Source organism: Onychostruthus taczanowskii, unplaced genomic scaffold, assembly GCF_017590055.1.
Source record: "Onychostruthus taczanowskii isolate IOZ18803 unplaced genomic scaffold, ASM1759005v1 scaffold26, whole genome shotgun sequence".
In the NCBI taxonomy this organism is placed as follows: Eukaryota; Metazoa; Chordata; class Aves; order Passeriformes; family Passeridae; genus Onychostruthus; species Onychostruthus taczanowskii.
In genome coordinates this window covers 10,149,312-10,171,667 of record NW_024499906.1, presented here as the reverse complement: position 1 = coordinate 10,171,667, position 22,356 = coordinate 10,149,312, and the positions used below count along the sequence as shown (strand labels likewise).

Below are 22,356 nucleotides of genomic sequence, written 5' to 3'. Positions count from 1 at the left end.
TACTGGTTTTCCAATGGATATTTAAAACGTGAGTTCAAAAAATAGCTTGTAAGGATAAAAGCTAAGTCTGTAAGGGATAATGCATGGCTAGTGCTTTGGGTTGTGATAAAAAATAGTAACAGTAAAGAAAACTCATGTAAACTACTGAACATTTTCTAGTAACTTTTTTTTTTCTGCATGTGTTTTTCAAAGAGGACTCTTTAATATTCTTGCCTTTTGAAAAAATCTCTTGTGAAGTATTAGTAAAGTGGTGCAGAAAAGTATGGTTTTGACGCAGAGATATAAAAGTTTTTTTTCTTAACTTGAAATCTGTATTTTTAAAAGCACTGCCTACACAGACACTGATGTTGGTAAGAATGTTGCAGAACTACCATGTAGATTTTCTCTATTTGTTTTTATTTTCTTTTCACAGTCTGTGAGAATACTTTGAGTCTATGGAGACCTGGGTCAGGACAGTGAGTAATATAGAAGACTTTCACCTCCTGCAGGTCACCTCTGCAAATGCAAGGCTAGGAAGAAATAGTAAAAGTTAAGACTCCACTGGAATACAAATAAATGTATCTCTGCAACTCTACAAAGAAAAGCATGAGGACAAGTTAGGCAGAGCACTGGTTTGAACGACAGCCTTGGCAATCAGGGGGGCTCTTTGTTTATATCTGAGGCACTTAGTACTCTACACAGTCTCTGCAATTAAGCAGGCCTGCATCAAATGTGAATCAATCAGCTTTTCTCCTACTAGGAATGACTGAAACATTCTACTCAAATGTCTCATTTCATGTTGTATCACTTTGTAAAACCAAGTGGGGTCCCTGGAACACATCAAGATCCAGAGTCAAATCTTTCTTGATGGAACAGAGTAATTCAAGGTCTCATTTTGAGAGGGCAACAAGACCTCAGGTCTTGTATGTGCTTAAAAAGAGAGGAATTTTACTTTTCCTGCCCTTGGACAGTGAACTAGCCTCCAGGTGACAAGTCAGTCTACAAAATTGTGGTAAATCACAGCTACCAAAGGGGGAAGCTGTCCTTTTGCTGCTGCACCCTCTGCCTGCTAGACCATGGAGGGAGTAATTTTAGATCACTGAAATGGTAGAAAACTATCTCAGAAGAAAGGAAAAAAAAACCAACACACATGCAGAAGATGGCATCCTGCCATTCTAGTCAGCTGAACTGGCTTGAGGGAGTCTCTAAGTAGCCCCATAACAGGTGTAGAGAGACAGAGCAGGAATACTCCTCTTTATGGCTTTGTGCCACTAAACCAGTACACCTGTTTCTGAAATGGAACCCAGGAGAATCTTTCCCTGATTCTGGGATTGCTGTGCAACAATTGAGGTGTGCTGGGCCTGAAGGAACACACAGGAGAGCAGAGCAAAAATCTAAATGCAAGTGGGGAGTCTAAAACATGCTTTTTTAGAGCATGTGTGTGGTGAGTCCTGGTCTCCTCTCTCTCACACCGCCTGTGTGTCTTGTATTTCTAATCTGCAAATAACGGCCTAGGAGATGAGTATGCTACCCAGAAGACTTCTGACTGCTACATGAGTGACAGAAGACCAAGCCAACCATCTTTCTCAGCTAAAGTAAATCTTCCATTTCACTCGGGCTTTCAACCTCTGCCCCAGATCACGCTCCTTTTCTATTTCTCCCCATTCTCCTTCCATCCCAGTTGGCTCCTTTTATTCCAGTTCAGTCTTATCCCCCCTGCAAGGGAATGCATCAGGCTGCACCTATAGAAACAACCATTATAGGTCCCTTCCAACTCAGAATATTCTGTGATTCTGTGACTCCACACTGTAGCAGGTGTCCTGAGGAGCTTATTTTATTCTAGTAATGGCAATGAGGAGTCGTGATTGATTCTGCAGAGGTGACAGACATGTATCTGGACAAGGTAAGAGAATAAAGCCTGTGAAGTCAAACTGAATATATTTTTTGAGAATTTATTCCAGCACTTTATAGAAAACTGAGGTAACCCTAACAGAAGCAAAACTCAAGTCAGTATTACAGAAAGAACAAAAAAATCACCGGTGAATTCACATGTGAAAGTACAACCATATATACTGTTCATTCTTTAAAGCTCTTCAAATTTGTATAAGTTTCAGGAAGACAGATTGGCTTAGTTTGTTGGCATTTCACAGCTACATTGAAAGCACAAATGAAACTGTTACTGTACTGTAATGCAGTGTGACATTAGTATGAAAGAGTCAAGACCCTCCCTCTGTCTCTGATCTCATTTGAAGCATGCCAGCATCAGACTGGCATTACTAATGCACAGGTCCCCAGTGTACACTGGCTCTCACTTTTGCATGCTCTGAGCTTTCCATACCCTTTTCACTACAGATCTGTAGATGTCAAGGACCCCTAGCCTTGAGCATGCAGTACTAAGTATGTATGAGCAAAACACACTTATAGAAGACATTTTAAAATTAAATGTACTTTCTCTTGGACCCTCTACAGTCTGGAAAAGATCTGCAGTTGGATCTCAGGAAAACTATTTCAGCTTCAGATAAAAACATTTGGAATGTCAAGGGACTACTGGAAGTCCTGAGAACAACTTTATGAATATTACTGTTATAACTCAGTAAAATCCATTAACGTTTCCCACAACATTGAATCTAAACATGCATCAGTGTGAACCATGAATGATAATTCCAAGCTGCAATATGTCCTAACATTTCCAGATATAACAGAAACAAATGGCTGTGGTCATTCACAACAGAACATTGCACAATGTCGAACAAAGTGCCTCTTTTTAATACGTATAAGGAGATTCCAGATGGATGATGAGACAAAAGCAGATATATTTATTTGAATGAATTTTTAAGAAATGTTAAAGCTACTATTTAATAAAATAAAAACCTGATTACCACATAAGAAAATCTTTTTGGAAATGCTTTCTTTTTTCAAAATGTAGAAATTCTCTGCTGACAATCTTATAAAACACATACATGCTGCAAAAACGAAATATACAGAGGAGCAATGAAGAATTACCTCAGCTTTCACCACCACTTCATTTGATTGAAACTGTTCTTGTGTTCCATTAAGCATAATAATATATTTGGAAAATGTAAATAACCTAATTATGTTTTTTTGCTTCAAGCTTCCAGGCACCAGTCATATATCGTAGTCGTATAAAAAGAAGATCCCTGCCCATCTGCAGCCAGCTCCAAAAGGGAACTAACTTAGAACCTGTGATTAATGAAGAAGAAAATCAGAACGACATTGTTAGGAAAAAAATGAGCACTGGCAAGACTCACATTTAAGCAGTCACGAAACTCTGCACTCTCAGCATGCTCAGCCCCACAACCTAGATTTTAACATTTATAAAAAATATGTATTTTGAAAGCAATTGCTATAGGTGAGACACTCTAGTTTGCAAGCAGCACAGTAATTCCATGTATGTGACAAGATGCAGACTGCTCTCTGTGACAAGCTTTGTTCAAGTAAAAAGGAACCTGAACACCAATAATAAAGCAAATGATTTATCTAGCAACTTTGGAGAAGAGGACCACCAACCTGTCTTACAACAATAATATGAAGGTACCTATCTTCAGGCAAGGCAAGGAACCCATACTACAAAACCAAGCCTTCTACCATCTCTGCTAGTATTTGTGTTGGGTGTAATGTACACATGGAACTGCACTGAAACATTTCTAGTAAAGCTGGCTCAGGACATTCTCTGCTTGCACTTTTCATCATTACTACAGTTCATTATAATTTCTGTTGTCCAGGGGTTGTGCTGAAGAGATAAAAAAAAATAAAAAACATGAAAAGGGCAAAAAAATAGAGGAACTGCATTTGATGGGGGGGAAGTGAGCTGAAGCAAGCAGTACCTCTTAAGCTGGTTCTGCACTGAAAAAAAGAGCTATACTTCCCAGTAACTCAGTGGCAGAGACCTCCCTACAGGTCTGAAACAGTATCACATCTTAAGAAGAGATGGTGCTCTAGAGGAAGCCCTAGTAGCTGAGAATTTTGGAAGGCAAGATACAGTCAAATGGAATTGAATCAGTTAAGTGATGATGGTCAGACTCCCTGCACAGTGTTTTAAAATGGCACTAATTTATTAACACATTATAGCAAGAAGACATGCCAAAATAGTGTTTTGTCCTGGCACTGTAATTCCTTACTTTTGTCTCCAGTGGGACTGCAGAGTTTCTCTGCTATTCTACCCCTTCACCTACACTTTCTGTACCAAGCCATAGCAATAGGCTGGCAAGGACACGAAATTCAGAATGTATATGGAAAGAAGGCCGTGTGCTATCAAAACCAGGTAAATAGGGCAATAACCTTGGATCTGTTATTCTGGATTGACATGTCAGGAATCTTGTAAGAACACGAACTATCTCCCTCCCTACCTTCTATTTCAGTCCAGTTGACAGCAACTTCTGCTATAGGTATTTTCAAGCGCTGGGCTATATAAAGAAGTTCCACGTCAAAAGCCCTGAAGAAGAACAGGAAATACCAAATATAATCACACATACTCCCAGATGAAAGACAGTGGAAATGTTAATTAAATGACTTCAGTTAGTTACGCAGTTGATACCAATGCTCTATGGGTCAGATACACATGGATGGGAAATTAATTTTCTTGACTGAACATCTCACAGAACAGCCAAAATACAGAAAACAATAATAGTTCTCTGTGTCCTGTATTTGAAGGTATAGATCACTCTGTGTTCAGCTCACTACTTGCTTTTCTTACTGTCACAGTCACAATTTAAACATTTTTGAAGACCATGAAAACCAAGCAGTCAAATGTACAGTGTCACTCCACATCTCTAGTAGTTTCATCAAAGAGGACATCTACCTGCTGTGGCTTTATGCTGATCTGATGGGTGCTCCTTTTACTTTCTCAGTCAAGGAACTCAAAGCAGCAGCATAGAAGTGAGAAATTATTTATGTTACCATGCACAACCGAATCCAAACAACAGTTTAGTGACCACTTAATGCACAACACAAAAACCCTCTAGAGAGACACATGTTTTTTATTGGCTCAATTTTTTGCAGGTTGTATGGCAAAATGAATAGGGGCAGTGATCCTGCTGTGTCAGGTGCTCCTTCCTTTTCACTTTGTCCAGAATGCGCCTTAATCCTCTCAGTTCTCTGCACAGTGAATTGTCTGTGTGTTTCATTCCTGTAAATGCATTCTCAAGTAGGCCTTCTGGCTCTGAAACACCAGATTTTTGATATGCAGTAAGTAGTCTGGCAGCTTTTAATGCTCATTTAGAAATCAGCATATGAAACTGCCAGTAGCTACTACTGCCAGGGTTGAACACAAATCACAATTATAAAGATTCTGATAATTTGCCTTAAATTCTCGTTGCTAAGTCCAAGATAGTTTTCTTTTAAAATGAAAGAAAATATTTTGGCACTGAAGGAAATGCATGCAATTAAAAAAAAACCCCAAAATTATTAATTCATGCTTAAAGAGTTGCTTGAATTCATGTCTTTGGTAATTCCATTTAACACTAGAGAAAAGATGGAAAGGGACAAAGTGATCAAGATCAGGCAGAAGACACACTTTAGCAGGTTGCTTGCCTAATTCAGCTGTTATTTCCTTCTACTTCAAGCCACCTTCTCCTTTTAAGCAGTGCAGTTCTGTAAAACTATTAATAAATGCAACAACAGGAGCAGTCCACTCTGAAATGTGCAGGTAGGACTGACACACACAGGTAGGTTCCCACTGAAGTACAGACCACAGCAGGCTGGCTGTGCCTGATACCACAGGCACACCTGCACAGACTCGGACTCATGCTCTCCATGTACACGGCAGGAGAGCCCCTGTTTCCACACGGGACAGCACTAAAACAAGCAAGGGCAGCACAGACAGAGGTTATCTACAGAGGCTACAGATATTGTGTATAGGGAATTTTGAGCTACTTTGCAAATCTGATGTTGATTAGGACACAGGCCTTCTCACTGCCACCAAAAAAGTTAGAAGAATAGATTATTTCTTTACCTCAGCGAACTAAATCTGCTCCAAGCATCCCTGTCATTTCACTGCTGTCTTTACATGAGGGTTGAATATTATTTTATTAATCACTCCATGGTCTCTTCTACTGAAGAGGTAGTATTTAACTTTTTGCTGACATTTTACATTTGTAAGCCAAAAACCCAATGTATTCACCTTTGAATGTTTATGAATCATGTGTATTAAGACTAAATTTAATTTTGTAATACTTACTTAAATGACTAAAAATCTTAAGAGACGCAGAATAATTGTCTGATGAATTAGACTGTATGAGCTTCTCTAAAAGTATTACAAACTATTAGCCTAGTGAACTAATAGTTATTTGCAGTAATTCCTGTGGACAACTGATTACTGGAATGTCAGCACATACATCACAGAACAACAACATTAAATAGTTCTGTGAACTACAGGGCTCAAAGTAAGAGATTAAAAGCACAGGAATTAATCAGGTTGAACACTAATATTGTTACATGTGGTTGCCATTTGGGTAACAGTGAACATATCCTGAAATTAAAAAAAAACAAACCTATTCAAAGCTGAAAGGAGAATTACTTCAGTAGAATACCACTGGGTTATCTTTTTTCTTCCCTTTTCCCCATCACCTTTCAGTATGCCAGAATGGTTAGTCAAGGAATACAGACTGTAGTGTTCTCAATACACTGACAACAGTACAGACATACTGCAGACCACCAGATCCATATGGTACAGCAGAACCATACAGAAGCTTCCACAGCCAAGATTAAACTTGGGTGTCTTAAATGGAGCCTACCCTAGAGGAGATCAAAGCCACACCAGTGGATAAGCTGTAAGTACAATTCATGTGATTTGCCACAAAGCCATTTGTGAGCAGTTAACCTGTGACAGAACTGCTCCCAGAAACAGCAAGATACTCTTCACACCATGTACTTCATTCTGCTGCCTCTTGGGAGGGGGACACATAGCTCAGAACACCCAAACTTGGCTCCAGCCTGAAAGAATTCAGATTCCATTTCAGATATCTATTTCTAATAGTGTCTCCATGATGTGCTAAATACCACAAACGTGTATTGTAAAGTAAAGAATAAATTCTCCACATGATTGTGTTTTGGTTAAGTTACAATTTAAGGCAATGCTGGCTAAAATTCATTTAAACTAAGAATCCTTAAGATGCTTGAGCTTATAAAATATCTATCCTTAAAAATTATTCTGTATTTTAAAATTGCACTAGGACTCTTTCTTTTTCTGGTGCAATATTATGTGTTTCAAAAAAGAAAATCAGGCCTTCAGCTATAATGTTTTAACTGGAATTTATGAGTTTTGTACATCCAAGATATGTTTTTCCAATAAACTCTTAAAGACAAAGAAAACAGCGAATGGTCAAAGAGGTCTAACAATGAAACAAGATGCCAAGTGGGCTAGACTGCCAGAACTGCCCTAGCTGAACTTGGGCTTTTGAAGTCCACATGTCAGCCAAGAGCAGGACTTTTTAAAAGACAAAACAGACAGAGTTAAAACAGCAAAAATATTTTTGTATTGACTAGACACTCATAAACAATTCTACTTGCCATGCACAAAACCAGGAAAAAACCAATTTATTCCACTGCTTGTGTTGGTCTATAATGGCACAAAACTGGGAAAAAAATCCCTGCAGCAATATGAATGCTGATATTTCTGAAATTTTTATATAGAAACTCATATTTAGAGATTAGTGACAAACTGGAGAAACAAACTTTTTTTTACCAGTTTCTTTCCCAGTTTTAAAAGTGAAACAGCATACCTTGTTCAGAGCACAAGGCAATTTTTACAGATAAAAGTAATAGCAACAATTTGATCTCTTCATTGATCTGCTGACTTGTACAATGCCATCATAAATTGCCACTTCACAAAAATATGTCAATCCAACCAGTACTAGAACTACATTTTGAATTTCCCCTCATTTTATCATAAAGGTAGGACTGTAACTGCTATGTCTAGTTCTCCTAAGGATAGACATTTTCCAGCTGGAATAAAATTTATCTTTTTTTTTGTTGTCAGAAGAAATCAATGATCAAATTTAGGATAGGAAAATTCAGCCAGCGAGACCATTTAATTTGCCAGTATTTCTCCTGTGCATCAAAATTTAACACGAACAGTTACATTTTTCAAGTCAAGACTGTAGATGCAGAACTAGATCTTCTTTTATAGCCTGAAGTGACTAATTCCAACTGTCTCTGTTATGTTTTAATAATATCTCTTTTAATTTTCCTTTAAGTTTTAAATTAAAAAATCTGCTCCATCCATTTCTGAAAAACAGATTGCTGTGTAATCAAATGCAGAATCTAAAACACGAAGCATATGCTCTCTGTTCAAAAGGTTGCTTTCATTTCAAACTAATGTCAAAACTTCGCTATTTAGAAAGTAAATTTCAAGAATGTTTCATTTATACTCATATATACACAGCCAAAGGATAGTTAAACAAAAAAGACAATGAGAACACTCACCAAAAAAAGCCAGTTTAAGATGTAAGTATTGAGTATATAAACAGTTTGTAATATCTATTAATTTTCAAATGCCTTCTAAAATTTAGGGTTAGAATAAAAAATTATTCTAGGAAATATCCTGATCTCTCTTTAAGAAGTGTTATGTGATCCTTACTGCCATAATAATAAAACTGTATTTTTCCTTGTATACTTCAGTTTCAAGATTTCTTAAATGTAAGCATCTATAAATCAAATTCAGTGGAACAAGAAGAAAAATCTGGTCTGTTTTCTAGTATTTTTAATATTAAAGAGGTGATATTCACATCAGTGTCCACTGGAATGGAAAAATCATGGTGAAAGCATTAAGAAGTGAGAGTCTAAGCAGGTGGGAATTATTAGATAGCTGATTTTATAATACTTTTGCATTAACTTCATGAGTAAATATGTTATGCCTCAATTTTAGTCTAAATATCTTTTATAAGAATTCACCTAGCACTGTAGTACCCCCCCCAAATCCAAGCCTGACTAAGCTTGAGCAGACAGTTTGGTTTGTGCAGAAGCCTGGTGTTCATTCCCTTCAGCAGCTCACCACACGTTCCAGTGCAGCAGCTGGGGAGCCCCCAGCAAGCTCAAGGACCAGGGTGCTTAACTCAGATGGCTTTTATCCTATTAAATCCAGCACTATCCTTATTCCCAGAACATCTGAGCACTGACTACACAGAACTGAACACTCCTTCTAGTACCTACTAGACCCGCATCCCACTTGTGGGAATTTAAGGTTCAATGAGAATCAAATGTCCATTTCCTTGTATGTCAAGTAGCCCCAGTGCAGTGACACAGAAGTGGAAATAAATCCAGATTTCAGAGCCTCTTAGCCGGTACCAAGACAGTGATTCCACTGCTACCCCTTGCTGATGGTTTGAGTATGAAAAAGTTGCTCTGTGACCCAGCTGGGGACTCCACATTGTTCCAGGCCAGCAGAAGTACAATACCAAGTACTATTTCTTACTTTTCTGTCTCCATACTCATGATATATACCGAACCTCTATGGGACAATATCTAATCAGTTTGTATTTTCTTTTTCACATGGTATGCAATGGAAAGATATCAGGGACCAGATTTGTTTAAAATAAGAAGTTTCCAGCATTGAGCTGTTTCAGATTCTTACACAATTATATACAAAGAAATCTAATGCTATGGGATGAATGTTCGATGTCCCTATATAATTTCCAATTGCAATTATCCCAACTGTTTGTACAACACTGACATTTCACTTAGGACTAAAATTTCCCTGAATATATGCACTCTCCCCACATACAAATACCTCGCCATGTCCCAGTTTACTTCCAGATCTTATGAATATTAAATGGGAAAGGGACAATACTTGATTTGTGCACTGACATGCTATCTTCCAGTTACAGATGCTAAATGACTAGCTGTGGAGCAGAAAAGTAACTTTTGAGATCTTACTATAAGTTTTTTTCTTCAGCAGTGGCAATAATCTGAGTTTCTCTCCTCTAAGAGGGTTTAATTTTCCACTAACCTTGTCAAAGCTTTTGATCTTGAAATCTCTACTGTTCTGTCAGATTTGGTTTGAATTAGCCAATAGATATAAAAAAAGGCATGTAAACTGAGACTGTTGATTGAGAGATCAGCACGAAACCAGAAAATACATTACCAGTTTGTCCAGAAGTAAACCAAATTAAAAGACCCCAAAAAAATCTATAGCTGTTTTAGGCAAATTTGAGACTTGGAATTATCTGAAGAACTTCTTTCTTGGAAGAACTTGAGTTGTTCTTTTCTTGACACACAAAACAAGCATTGTTCATCACCAACTAGCACATTTCAGATAAATAAAACACGCAAGGGGATTAGTTTATGGATTACTATAGATAAAAGAGCAAGAATCAGGCTCTGATTCTACGAAGAAGGCTCATCTTCCAGCGGCACATACAAGGCTCAATGAACTAAGACATGAAGATCTGGTATGTTCCACACCAATGATATAATTACTATAAAATGCTAGCAATATCCCTTTTTCATTGCTTCTATTCCTAGATAACGGGGTATAGCACAATTGTTTTTACTCTTTCATTATTTTGGTGCTAGATAATTGAAGTGGCAGAAGAAAGCTTGTTTTTATCTAGAAAACACTTCAGATAACCAATAACTCCAATTACAAAAAAATCCTTCAGTTTAAAAAAGAATAAAATTTAAGATTGAATTTTTACAGCTGAAATTGATTATCCTAATTTACTTCTTTCAGTTTTCTTCTTGAAGTGCTTAATTTATAAAATGAAGTTAAAAAAGGCAATTTTGAGATGTGCACTTCTGGGCCTCGCACATGAGTTTAACTGTTTATTATCAGTATTTAGAAAATCCCTGTATGTGAAATTTACAGAGCTTTATAGATCAAGACTGGCTTTGGAGGTAGCAGCAGAAATCATACTTCTGGCTCAGCTATAGTCTCCTTTAGGTCAATAAGCTACCCACTCAGGTGGGAAAGTGATTTTCTGACTGTTGACTGCTCAGTTCAATGCAACAATAGCTCTGTTCCACATGAGATTCGTGTGCGTGAACACAACCTTTGCAACTGCGGTCTGGAGGGGCAGTACAGCTGTCAGAGCTCAGCCTAAAACTATACACATTGGAACAGACTAGGACTGTAGGATTGCACATGTTTGTGTTCGGGAACATTGTTCAGCAGTTCTGTTACCTGTCAACCAAACAGAAGCTCGTGAGAGATTTTCCTGAATGAAGACAATAGTTTGAAAAGGTTTGATTACACCTAATTAAACTATCCTTTTCAGCAAAAATTGTGGCATAGAAAATCTACAGGAATTATGGTATTTGTGTGAAAGCTGCTTCAGTCCCATAACAGCAGTCATGGCTGTATCACTCACATACGGGAACTGCTCTACCTAAATTACAACCAAAGGAGCTCTAAAGTTATTAAAAGACCACACATAATTTTCAGTTGTCTTAAATTAAAGATATCTGTCAATGTTCCTCACATAAAATACTTTAGCAAGAAAGTAAGTAAAGAATAAGCATTTGCTTTCACTTTAGAGCCCTCAGCAATTCCAAACACCTTATCAGATATTAATTTTACATAAAATACTTTGGTTAAGCATTACTGAATTGTAATGTATTAAAAAATAACACTGATAGGAGTTTTGAATATGATTAATAACTCTTAACTTTCCTAATCATAATAACAGCTCCTCTCTATTTCTTACTGTACTTGCATGGCTTATATCTGTAAAAGGAGAGAGGACTCTCAGAAATTGGAGTGAATTACAGCACCATGTAAAAGTGTTTGTAATTTCTTCTGGAGGTGAAGAAAGAAGAGTTATTGGGATTTTCAGTTGTTTGAGGCCTTTTTCCTCTTTTTCCCCCTCTCCTCTTTCCTAATCAATTACCATTTCCTATGACAAGGCAAAACCAAAGTATCCTACCTAGGATTACATACATCTCTTGAGAAAAGAGAATAAAATTAAATAAAGAATAAAATTAAATACCCAACTACTTTACTACAATGTATCTTAATAAGAACATAGAATTTCTAGCAATTACCAGGATACTTTAACATAACAAGAAATCGAAGCTGCCATGCAGGCAATACTATAATTGGCTAAACTGAGCAGCTGAGATGCATACACAGACATCACATGCTTCATCATAACTGCAACACTAAAATTACTTTTTCAAACCCATGTTCAATTATAAAAAAACACCACCAACAAAAAAGGAACAATTTACCAGCGTTCTATGTGAAGATTTGAGAAAGTCTGCAAGGCAGCTTCCCTGGTTAGAAGTTTAAATCCACACTGTGTGTCCCGGATCTCTTTGACACAGAGAAACCACACCAGGAAATGGAACCCATACATGAGGAGAGTTCGAAAGTAAGAGCGCTGTGGACAAAAGGCAAGAAGTTAGGTGGTTTTATTTGAGTGATGAGAGAAGTCCTTGAAGAGAGCTGTCTTACAGGACAGTAACTCTTGTTTTGTGATAGCTTTCAAAGTTTGTAAACTGGCTGTATTTTGCACTGGAATGAAAATAGAACTTAACAATTGTTAAAGTACAAACAAAATTTTGGCTGAAAGGGAAATATTTTCATCTAGGGAAAGACTTGCCAGTCATGTGCATAGTCTAGGACACGAGAAATCCAAGTTCCTTCTTCTCCTCTCCCCACTTCAGAGCAGTTTCTCAGTCTGGATTATGCCTTATTAAGTAAAGCAGAAACCTGCACCTGGATTTCAAATAATTAGTGGAACAGCCATAGTGTCTTCTGTATGACTCTTTGGAAGTACATAATGGACCAAGTGAAAACCAGGTCTAAAGTAAAGGCTGCTGTGCAAGATATTTCATTTTATATTACCAGCAATGTTACAGTCATCTCTTGTTCTTTTGGTTTCACGGATATATTTTATATTCTTAATAAATGTTCCCAGCCTACCTGTTGGTTACACTTGTGCTCTTGACACAATAAAAATACAGATAAGTTTGGCGATGAACTCCAAAGACTGAAGTCTGGGTTTGCTGAGGTCCGTCTTAGGCTTTTATTCAAAATAGCTCCTAAACAACTAGAACTGTGATCTAAAAATTGCTTCTGAACTCACTGCTGTTCCCATGGTAAATTTAAGTGACTGTATCTATGACTGCAAGCCACACATCATATAAAGTCTTTAGGAGCCAATGACTCAAATGTTAAGTATCTCTGGGTGATAAGAAATGCCTTTAAAACCAACAATTTAGAATCTCACTTGAAAAATAGAGAAGATGCTTGGTTTATTATGTAATAGCCTTTGGCTTAAGGAAAACCAAATTCATAGCTTGCGTCTTTTGAAAAGTGCTCCTGCCCCAGGTTAATGGTGGATCTGGTGTGGCTTCTTTGGCTCTTTTGGGTCTGTGACGAGGAACACCAGGCTCCCACCAGGCCAGAAGGGAAGTGGTAGGAGGCTGCATGACTGTCAGACAGTGAAGCTGTGCACTTACTTCACAAAGAGCAGTTCCTGGGTTATGCCTGTCATTTCTAAGACCATGCAAGTCATAGTATAGATTCATTAAAGGACATTAACAATTCTGGAGGCAGACCCGAATTCTTGATGTATTGAGACTGAACACAAGGGTGAAATTCTGGTCTTAATGAATTTAATACAGCTGCTTATCACAGCTTCATTCTACAGTTTTAGATGCCAGTAAGTCCAGAGAGAAATCCCAACATCTAAAAGATTGCTCTGCATCTTTTTTATACCTATTGTACTATACAACAGTCTTGTCCCACCATAGTAAATGTAGTCTTTCTATTCCCGTCTAGGGACCACCAAGCGATGAAACAAAATGGGCTACACATTTCAAGCAAATCAGTTCTGCCTAAACAGTTTGTGATTCCTCTATTAAAAATTCAGAAATATGGGGAGAAGCAGGAAGCAAAGGATGGACATGTCATAAAAATTGTACTTTTGTATTAGAAGATGAAAGTCCTGTCCCAATTCCTCTCCCTAATGTAGCAAGAAATATGAATGCACTGAGGAAAGTCTGTCCATATCCAGTACTTGACCATGCAATGAAACATTTTTTCTGGGCTCCACTTTATCAGCTACATAATCTCCTTGTAGTAGTTCCTAGTTTCTGATCATGATGAAGGCTTTTTTCTTGTTGTTTTTTTTTTTTTTTGTTTTGGTTTCTTTTTCTTTTTGAGGATGAGGATGCTTTGAGGATGGAAATATACACACAGCAGTATTTGCAAGAACTCAGGAAGAGTGTACCACTCCAATACTATCTCATAAACCAGAAGGAAAAAGTACAGATCTGCCAGAGGCTGAACATTATCAGTGTAACTTCTTTTGAATGTCTGTAACTATTTTAGTAGTCGTGTATATATTTTACAATACTTTCAAGTACTAAACATCAGTATAAACAAAGCTTACTCTTGAGAACATTCAACGAGCTGAGCACATCCAATGACATTAAAAAATGAGCCCAGCAATGTGTCTGTTGCAATACAAGTTCCATGCCTGTGCTTTGTCAATTACTGTCTGCCAAGACATCAGAAAATCAGATGCAAGCTAAAGCCATGTGCCTGTGTATCACTGTTCATTACACAAGAGTCACACAGAGAACAGTACTGTCTGTGTGTTCAAATCTCAACAATTTTACTGTGAGTAACACAGAATACTTAAACCACTTTCCCATGAATAGAGGTACTCTTCAAACAGCTGGCTGCTAATTATCCCTAACTAATTTTAAACAGGTTTCAAGATCAGCAGGCCAAGTTCTTGCATTGGAAGGCAATCAATAATAATGAACTCATCAGCTGCCTTCCCTTCCAGCCCCAGTACTGGTTGCTGGACTCCAATTCTGTCAGGGTTTCGAAGCTCTGCTTGTGAGATATCATCAACTATAAAAATTAAGTCCTTAAATTGGAACACTAACTGAAATGAGTTCAAAGTGCCTAAAATCTAGAACATACTCTTTGTATATGATGGAGGACCTCCTGCATGTATGACAAGCTTTTCCTTATTTTTAGCTTCTATTCTTTTAAAAATATTGATTATCTAATTGCAAAACCTGTAGAGCAGAAACAAATAATGGAAATATTTGGTTATAAGTACACAGCAGGAAATGAAAACAAACCTTTGCTATTGAGTCCTTCTCCAGATGAGCTCTAGAACCACAGGAAACAGCCATCCCTTCCTGTACAGGAATATAAATTAAAGAGTTATTTCTTAAATGAATATTATTTGAATTGGTGGAATCTTGTGTTGAGAACCATAAAAAAACCCCCAAAACTTCACAGCAGTACACTTTTCTGCTTCCTGTAGCTGTACTTCTTCTACTGCTAGGTTTTGACCCTAAATCAGTCTTTTACAATTAAGAGACAATCTAAAGTTTATTACAATTTGCATAAGGTGCATGCAAATTGCCTCCATTCATTCAGCTCTTGTTTAGCTTTACATTGTTTATGCACATGGAAAATATTAGCAGAACAGATAAGTACACAGCATTCCTAGGAACTAAATTTTATAATGTACATTTTCCTTAAGTATTGCACAATGGAAGCAACAACAGAATAAAGCACTTGTTGCACTGAAGTATCTTCAAAGGAATAAAATGTCATGACATCAGCCAAAAATATAATCTCAAATGAAGTCAACATGATGAAAACAAAAGGTTTAACACTATTCTCACACTACTTCCCACATAAAATCTCTCAAGTCTATTCTATTTGAGGCCAATGCTGAAGAACCAGCAGCTGCTGCAGCCCTGATAGGGAAGAGTGTCAGGGTCACAATGCCGCCCATTGTGTCCTGCACTTGTGGCTCTTCCATTCAGAGGCTGTGACCCCTTCCACAGGTACATTCCCCACAGCTCTGTCTGAAAGGCTGCACATCTTTTCTGTCACTCTGGGAAACCAGCTACAAGTACCTCACCCATCTGCATTTAAGCAGAAAATAAACCTCAGTTCTTTCAAGTCAAGCTTCCAAAAGAGAATGACTGTGCAGGGAGGTGTTCTTGCTCCACAGGTTGTTGAGTTTTTGTTTACAATAGAAGTTCTTCCAAATCCTGTCATTAAACTAAGAACTCTGAGAAAATAAGACCTGTATAAAAGAGGGTGGAATTAAGATGCACCCTTAAAGGTATACAGAATGACATCAGATAAAATGAAAAAACAGAACAGTTCACAAAGAAAACTAAGTAGGCATCACATGGTATTTATACAGAACAGAACAACTTCAAACTATTTGCAGGAAGGATAAACAGCAAATAGAACATTCTGTACTGCCTTCGAGTAGGCACAATGGATGCAAAGGAGGTAAGAACTCAGTGAAAGCTCCTTCTGACAGCCCATTCTTGAGGCTTCTAATCTTACACTTAGGTCTTCAGACTTACACCTGCATCTTCAACTGAATCTCAAAAAATTTGAAGCGAGCTACAAAAGTCTATTTTTGTGTATTAAAGTATGCATGTGTATTGCAGTAAAAGCACGAGAATTTATACTCACAGGCCATGGCTGGAGACTCTTTAGACCTTCTTCTACTTTCTCAATATCTGCAAATTTTGTAGCTCCATCTGCATCAGCCATAAGAATCATCTTCCCCCGAGAACTAAAGACACCCTGCAATGAGAATAGCCAATAAAAAAATCCAACAACTTTGTAATAAATTATTTGTCATAAGCTAGGTGCAAGACACTCCAAAAACCTATGTAGTAACAAGACAGTGGTATCTCACAGATTCCACACAACAGGTGAGTATTAATATTCTGCTACTAACAGTAATTTACCTATTTATATGGCAATAACATCTAGAGGCTTCACACTCTGAGTGTCCACAGTGATAGACAATGCATGAACACGAAAGGCTAACAATCCTTCCCAGGAAAACCTAATCTAAAAGGCAACAAGTTGCTACAGTCAGCTCTAGAGGGGAGCAAGGAGTAGCAGTGATTAGCAGTTGCCACGGCAGGGGATGCCTTTTCTTTGTCATGAGCGCGTAGAAGGAGGATGCAGTGCGAGTTTTTCCTAACACTGTTTAATGAAAATTCAAGAGCTATTTCTCAAAACTAATTTAAGACTAAGTCTCAAGTCACAGTATCACTGCAAAACACTTGTGATACACAGGTTTCACAGTTTATTTTGCCATATGCTTGGTCAGAAAAATCTCTTAATTTTTGAAGGGGTCCAGCCAGGAAAACAATTATCAGTGGGTGTGACAAAAGTACTGTTGCAACCAAGCATGTGTGCATCTGGAAAAGCCTGTCAAGGAAGTAGCTGTACACACATCCACTCTACATAATGCATTGTAAAAGTATATCACATAGACAATTGTTCTCCTTCCCTTGGAAAAATTTCAAAACTGTATCTCTTACAACAGTTCCATATGTTCTAATATTATGTTCTCTCCATTTCCAATAGTTATTCAGTTTTCATAAAAAAGAAATTGACATACTAAAGATAGAGCTGAAAATACAGATAAAGACACTCACTGACAATTCATAGATGATACCATCCTTTTTCAGAAAAGCAAGGTGTCATGCATCATAGGAATACAATGTTCCTTCTAAATGTGCAACAGCTATTTCATATTTAGAACATGTTCATTTTACGATAATATCCATGTGAAAGCATGAATTGTGCTGTTCTGACTATCGAGTGTGGGTGATAGCAGTGGGCTTCAGTAAACACAAACTGTGCTGGATGAGTTCCTGTTTATCAGCCATGTTAAAACCACAGCCACGACCTGGAGAGAGAAGTTTGCCAATTTGGCTCTATTTTGTCTACAAAAGCTTAACTTTAATCTATAACAGTTTTGGTGGTTTTTTTTTTTTTTTTTTGGTTGGCTTTTGTAAATGCAAGCCTATTTTTAAGTAGAACTAACATGAATATGAAATTCAAGCAGATTTTCCACTTTGAATTCTCATGTTAAAAAAATGTCTTTGTTATTGATCTTTCTGGAAAGACAACACTGCTACCAAGATGTAAAATAAACTTATTTTGAAAAAAAATTTTGCTTTAATTTAGAGAATCTGTACTCAGTTTTCTCCTCATGATTTTGTTAATGCATTGAATTCAAAATGTCAATCAGCACAGCTCTATCTTCTGCATATTTTGGCACAGGTAGTTCAAACAGAGAAGGAGATGAAAGTATTAATTACCGTCCTGACTGCTCCCCCTTTCCCTCGATTTTTTTCCAAAGTTATCACTCGCACTTTGTCACTTCCATATTTCTTGCAGTACTCCTTTGCAACCTGACAGATACACAAAAAGCCAGCATAAAACAAAACCAGGAACCAAGGGAGAAGTGTACATTTGCTCACCCTTCAAAAGAAAATAAATTAATAGCACAGAGGTATAACCACTTCAGTCAGCACAAATATATTGCCAGTGTTCGCTGGAGTCTGTTTGGGAAAATAAAAACAGTTCACAGTCAAAACAAAAAGACTGTAGAAACAAAGTAATGTTCAATAGGAACATGATATTTTCCTAAGCAATTTCAACCCCCATCCTCCCACCTCCAAAAAACTCAATCCTAATTTAATTTATATCATACTATTACAGACCTTTTCTATTAACACCAATAGTTCATAAAAGAAATACAATTTTCTATGACAGCTACCTATTTCTCACTTGTCTTGCTGCTATTTGTGGTTTTGAAGAAAAATTCATATTGATCTAAGACTCCATTCACACTGCAAGGATCTGAACATTTTGGTACATGTTGTGGGGAAGAGAAAGAAAGCTCAGGCTTTCTCCTGATTTTTTTCTAAAGGTTGTCTTGAGTCCTTTTAAGTCCAGAGGCCTGCAGCCATTGTATGCTCAGTTGAAAGAGATGGTAGAAAGAATGCACAGCAGTCAAAATTATATATCAGCAATCCTTAAAGCAATATACATTTTAGTGTCTACCTCAAATATCTTCCAAGCAGTAGGGAAAAAACCCCACAAGCTGGCTAGCCTTCCTTGCCAGTGACATAGACAAAAGCTGGAGCAGAAGAATACAGAACTATTTTGAAAATACTAATACTGGCATGTGGATATTTAAATGAACAATCCCACAATGGGTGTGGGAAAGAACCATGTCAGCTGTTCTGTCAATCACAGTATGAATGAAATATTTTAAAAGACTTTTTAGCTTCCTGAAATTCCTATTCACATCATCACTATGGACATGCAGAGTATTTAATGTGAAATTTCTTGAAGTCAGTATTAGCATTCTTAGAACTTCAGCTGCAGAAAAGTGGCTGTCACAGTTGCCAATCAAGAAAATTGAAATCTGCAAAAGAATTGTGTGTGTATTCATGTGCCTCTGCGCCATCCATGATGCAATGACAGAGATAATTCAGATTTGTGAACTTCAACTGTCAACTGCTTCAAGTACCAAAATATAAATATAAACCACTGGTATATTCCACAAATATACAAAAATCCAAACAAAATTCATGCCTCTGATTGCTTGGGAAGACATTACTTTTTCTTACCTTCGCAGTTTGATCTTTACTGCCATCATTAACCACTATCACTTCATAAGTGAATGAAGGATCTTGTTTCTTGAAAATAAAAGCAGAAATAATGCATTTTATTTCAATTTCATCAATTTCATCCAATTTCTTAAGCAGGCAATAGGTCTTTCAAATGTCATTATTCTTTTCTCCCTAGCAGTCATTCATAGTTGCCAACAGATACTAATATGATGCAGTAAATTTGTTAAGATGGCATAATTACAGAATTTTGCTATATTTGATGCAGGAACTGTTACACTGGCTTTCATGCTACCATCTAGAACTGAAAAATCAATTTAGCTGAAGCTCAGAAAAACATAACTTTTAAGAAAACCCAAACAAACAAAATCCACAAACTTTCACAATGAGCTTCTTACCCAGAGAACAAATCCTAATGAAGAACAGATGCTTACGAAACTTGTTGGAACAAACCAGGACTTAGTTTAGAAAATTAAATGCATGGTTAATCCCTAGCTCTGTCTTGGGCAGATTTCATGCATATGAAGATTGTTTCATCTACAGTAGCATATTAAATTTTTACTTCATTTAAAAATCCTTTCTGGCACTTGATCTAAAAATAACTGACAAAAGACAGAAGCATTATTTCTAAGTGGCCAAGTACTACTGTTTTAATGTACACTAACATAATAAAATGACTAGATCACTGACTTCTTATACATAATGCACAGAGAAACAATGAATTTTGAAGGCAAAAAGAAAATACCTGTCTTTTTTCTAGATAATCCAAAGCTTCATCCATCATAAGTGGTACTAGAGAAAAGGTGGAGGAGGTCAGGTTAGTAGCTTATAATACCAAAAGCACCTGCACAAGCAAGCTGAAAACAGCCGCAAACCAAGGCTGAGCAAATCAACTCTTTCATACAACACTACCTTCAGTAAACAAGCTTAGCAGCTGCAACTCTTAAGTGCTGTCTTTTCTGAATGCAGAAAGAACACTGAAGAAAATCACACAGCTGATAAAAAGACAGGATAAAAACTTTTATTCTGAGGAACCAAATTTTCACTTTGAAGTATGTAATTCTCTACATAACATTAAAGGAAAAAAAATCATTCTTTAAGACTGACCCTGTAAAGCAGCAGTAACTTTATCTATTTAAGCAATCTGTCAGCTTGTGTACTGCCCCATCAGCTTTAGAGCTCGATTATTTCTATCGCATCTAAAAGCCTTCACTCAGTATTATGTACTCCTATCTATGGCCAAGTCAAACACAAACCCGTGAGATCATCACTTTTTCTGCTTGTCTGAAGCTTCTGTTGTTGTTTAAAGAGTGGGAAGCTCTCAAATCAATTTAAAAAGTATTTTACTACTTCTTGCCTCGCAGCATTTGCAGGGGCAATGAACAGCCCATTCTTCTGGGGTTCATTAAAATTAAAAGGATTCTTACAAGTGCCCCATGCTATTTTTAGCAGTAGAAATCAAGTTACACTATGCCTTAATTTTGAAATTCAATGTACTTGGACTGTTTTCTGGAAACTGTGTCCAAAATCTGATATGTAATCTGGCCTGCCAGAATCTACTGCTAACCCAACTGACCTCTTCATTATTACAGTAACAACAGATAGATTTTCTTCTTTTCCTCAAAACTAGAAAAATCTTACACCGGTTTTCCTCATTGTATGAAGGCACAACGACAGAGAGTCCTCTTGTAGCAGGATCATGTATGTTTGGCGCAGAGCCTTTTGCATCTTCGTGTGGCATTGTTTTGGCAGTTACATGAGCGATTACACAAATCTGTGATGAAGAAGAAATGAAAAAAGTTGTCAAGCATTATGTTAGAAGTTTACCTAGCTATTAGATGTGCTACCAGAAGCAACCAAGTATATTTTAGCAATGAGGTGGGTCACTGCTGTGGAATTTCACACAGGACCAAAACCCCCTCACACCGTTTGGTTACTCCCACTCTGACCACTGTCAGCATCATTGGCTTGCTGCTGTTTTTATCTGCAAAGCATGCAAGTGCCTCCAAAGCCGTGGTCCAAGCTCCTTCCCCAAGTAACCTTGAGTACATAAGCAGGTGGTACCTTTGATCCCCCACCAAGCCACTGAAATCAATGGCAAGGCTCACAACCAGCCAGCCATATGTGATTGCAAAACCAAGGCTCTGATTGCTTTTTGCATGGCTGAAAAAAAAGCGGTAGAACTTGGGTTCTGGAGCACTTTTACTTGGTGACATCACACACAGAATCACCTGTGTTGAAAAAGACCTCTGAGATCACCGATGCCCCAACACCACCGTATCAATTAGACCGCAGCACTGAGTGCCACGTCCAGTCTTTCCTTAAACACCTCCAGGGACGGTGCCTCCGCCACTTCCCCGGGCAGGAAGCATACGTGGCACTGCGGACAGGCAGCAGAATTTCGCTTTCCAGGGGGTCGACCTTCTTAATCTCGCAGGACATTTCGAATAAGCAGAAACACAGCCACTTCCCAAACGGTTCACGCGAAGGCGTTACCAGGACATTTCCCAACACGTACTGCAAGGCTGAAATGCTCCGTCCTGGTGCCCTTTGCTAGGCACGGCACCCCACGCCTTGCCGAAACACGTTCCCCGCACAACCCCCCGCACAAGCGCAGCCCTGCCGGCTTCTGCCGCCCACCCCAGGCCGGCCCTGCCGCCCGCGGGGCGCGGCGGGACCCCGGGCAGCGCCCCTGCCTCGCACCGGGGGGCGGGCACAGGGCGGCATCGCGCACCGCCCCCGCCACGGAGCCCCCGGGCCCGCCGTGCGCGGCTCTCACCAGGACGAGGAGGAAGGCGGCAAGGGTCGCTAGCGCCAGCGCGGCTGCGGGCAGGGTCAGGGGCAGGGACGGGAGCGGCGGCAGCGCCATCGCCCGCGGCAGCCGCGGGGCCCCAGCGCGCCGCGCCCCGGCGGTCACGGCCCGGCAGCGCCGCCGCCCCTATGGCCGCTGCTGCCGCCGGTCCGCCCGCGAAGGCT

At 38.4% G+C, this 22,356-nt stretch overlaps 1 protein-coding gene across 2 annotated transcripts; it reads right to left on the bottom strand.

Moving 5' to 3' along the window:
* Window positions 1-2,772: 2,772 nt before the first annotated feature.
* ALG5 (ALG5 dolichyl-phosphate beta-glucosyltransferase) lies at window positions 2,773-22,278 on the bottom strand. 2 transcript variants are annotated; one of them, XM_041407353.1, is made up of 10 exons: window positions 22,160-22,278; window positions 21,022-21,154; window positions 20,126-20,172; window positions 19,381-19,449; window positions 18,061-18,153; window positions 16,409-16,522; window positions 15,040-15,099; window positions 12,163-12,314; window positions 4,347-4,432; window positions 2,773-3,180 (listed from the first exon to the last, which is right to left on the bottom strand). In XM_041407353.1, exons 1-10 carry the CDS (start codon window positions 22,247-22,249, stop codon window positions 3,068-3,070), a joined length of 957 nt encoding a protein of 318 aa, XP_041263287.1. In that variant the 5' UTR covers window positions 22,250-22,278; the 3' UTR covers window positions 2,773-3,067. The 2 variants fall into 2 exon arrangements, with proteins under 2 accessions (XP_041263287.1, XP_041263288.1); XM_041407354.1 differs by lacking the exon at window positions 22,160-22,278 and having other exon boundaries at window positions 21,024-21,098.
* Window positions 22,279-22,356: the final 78 nt, after the last annotated feature.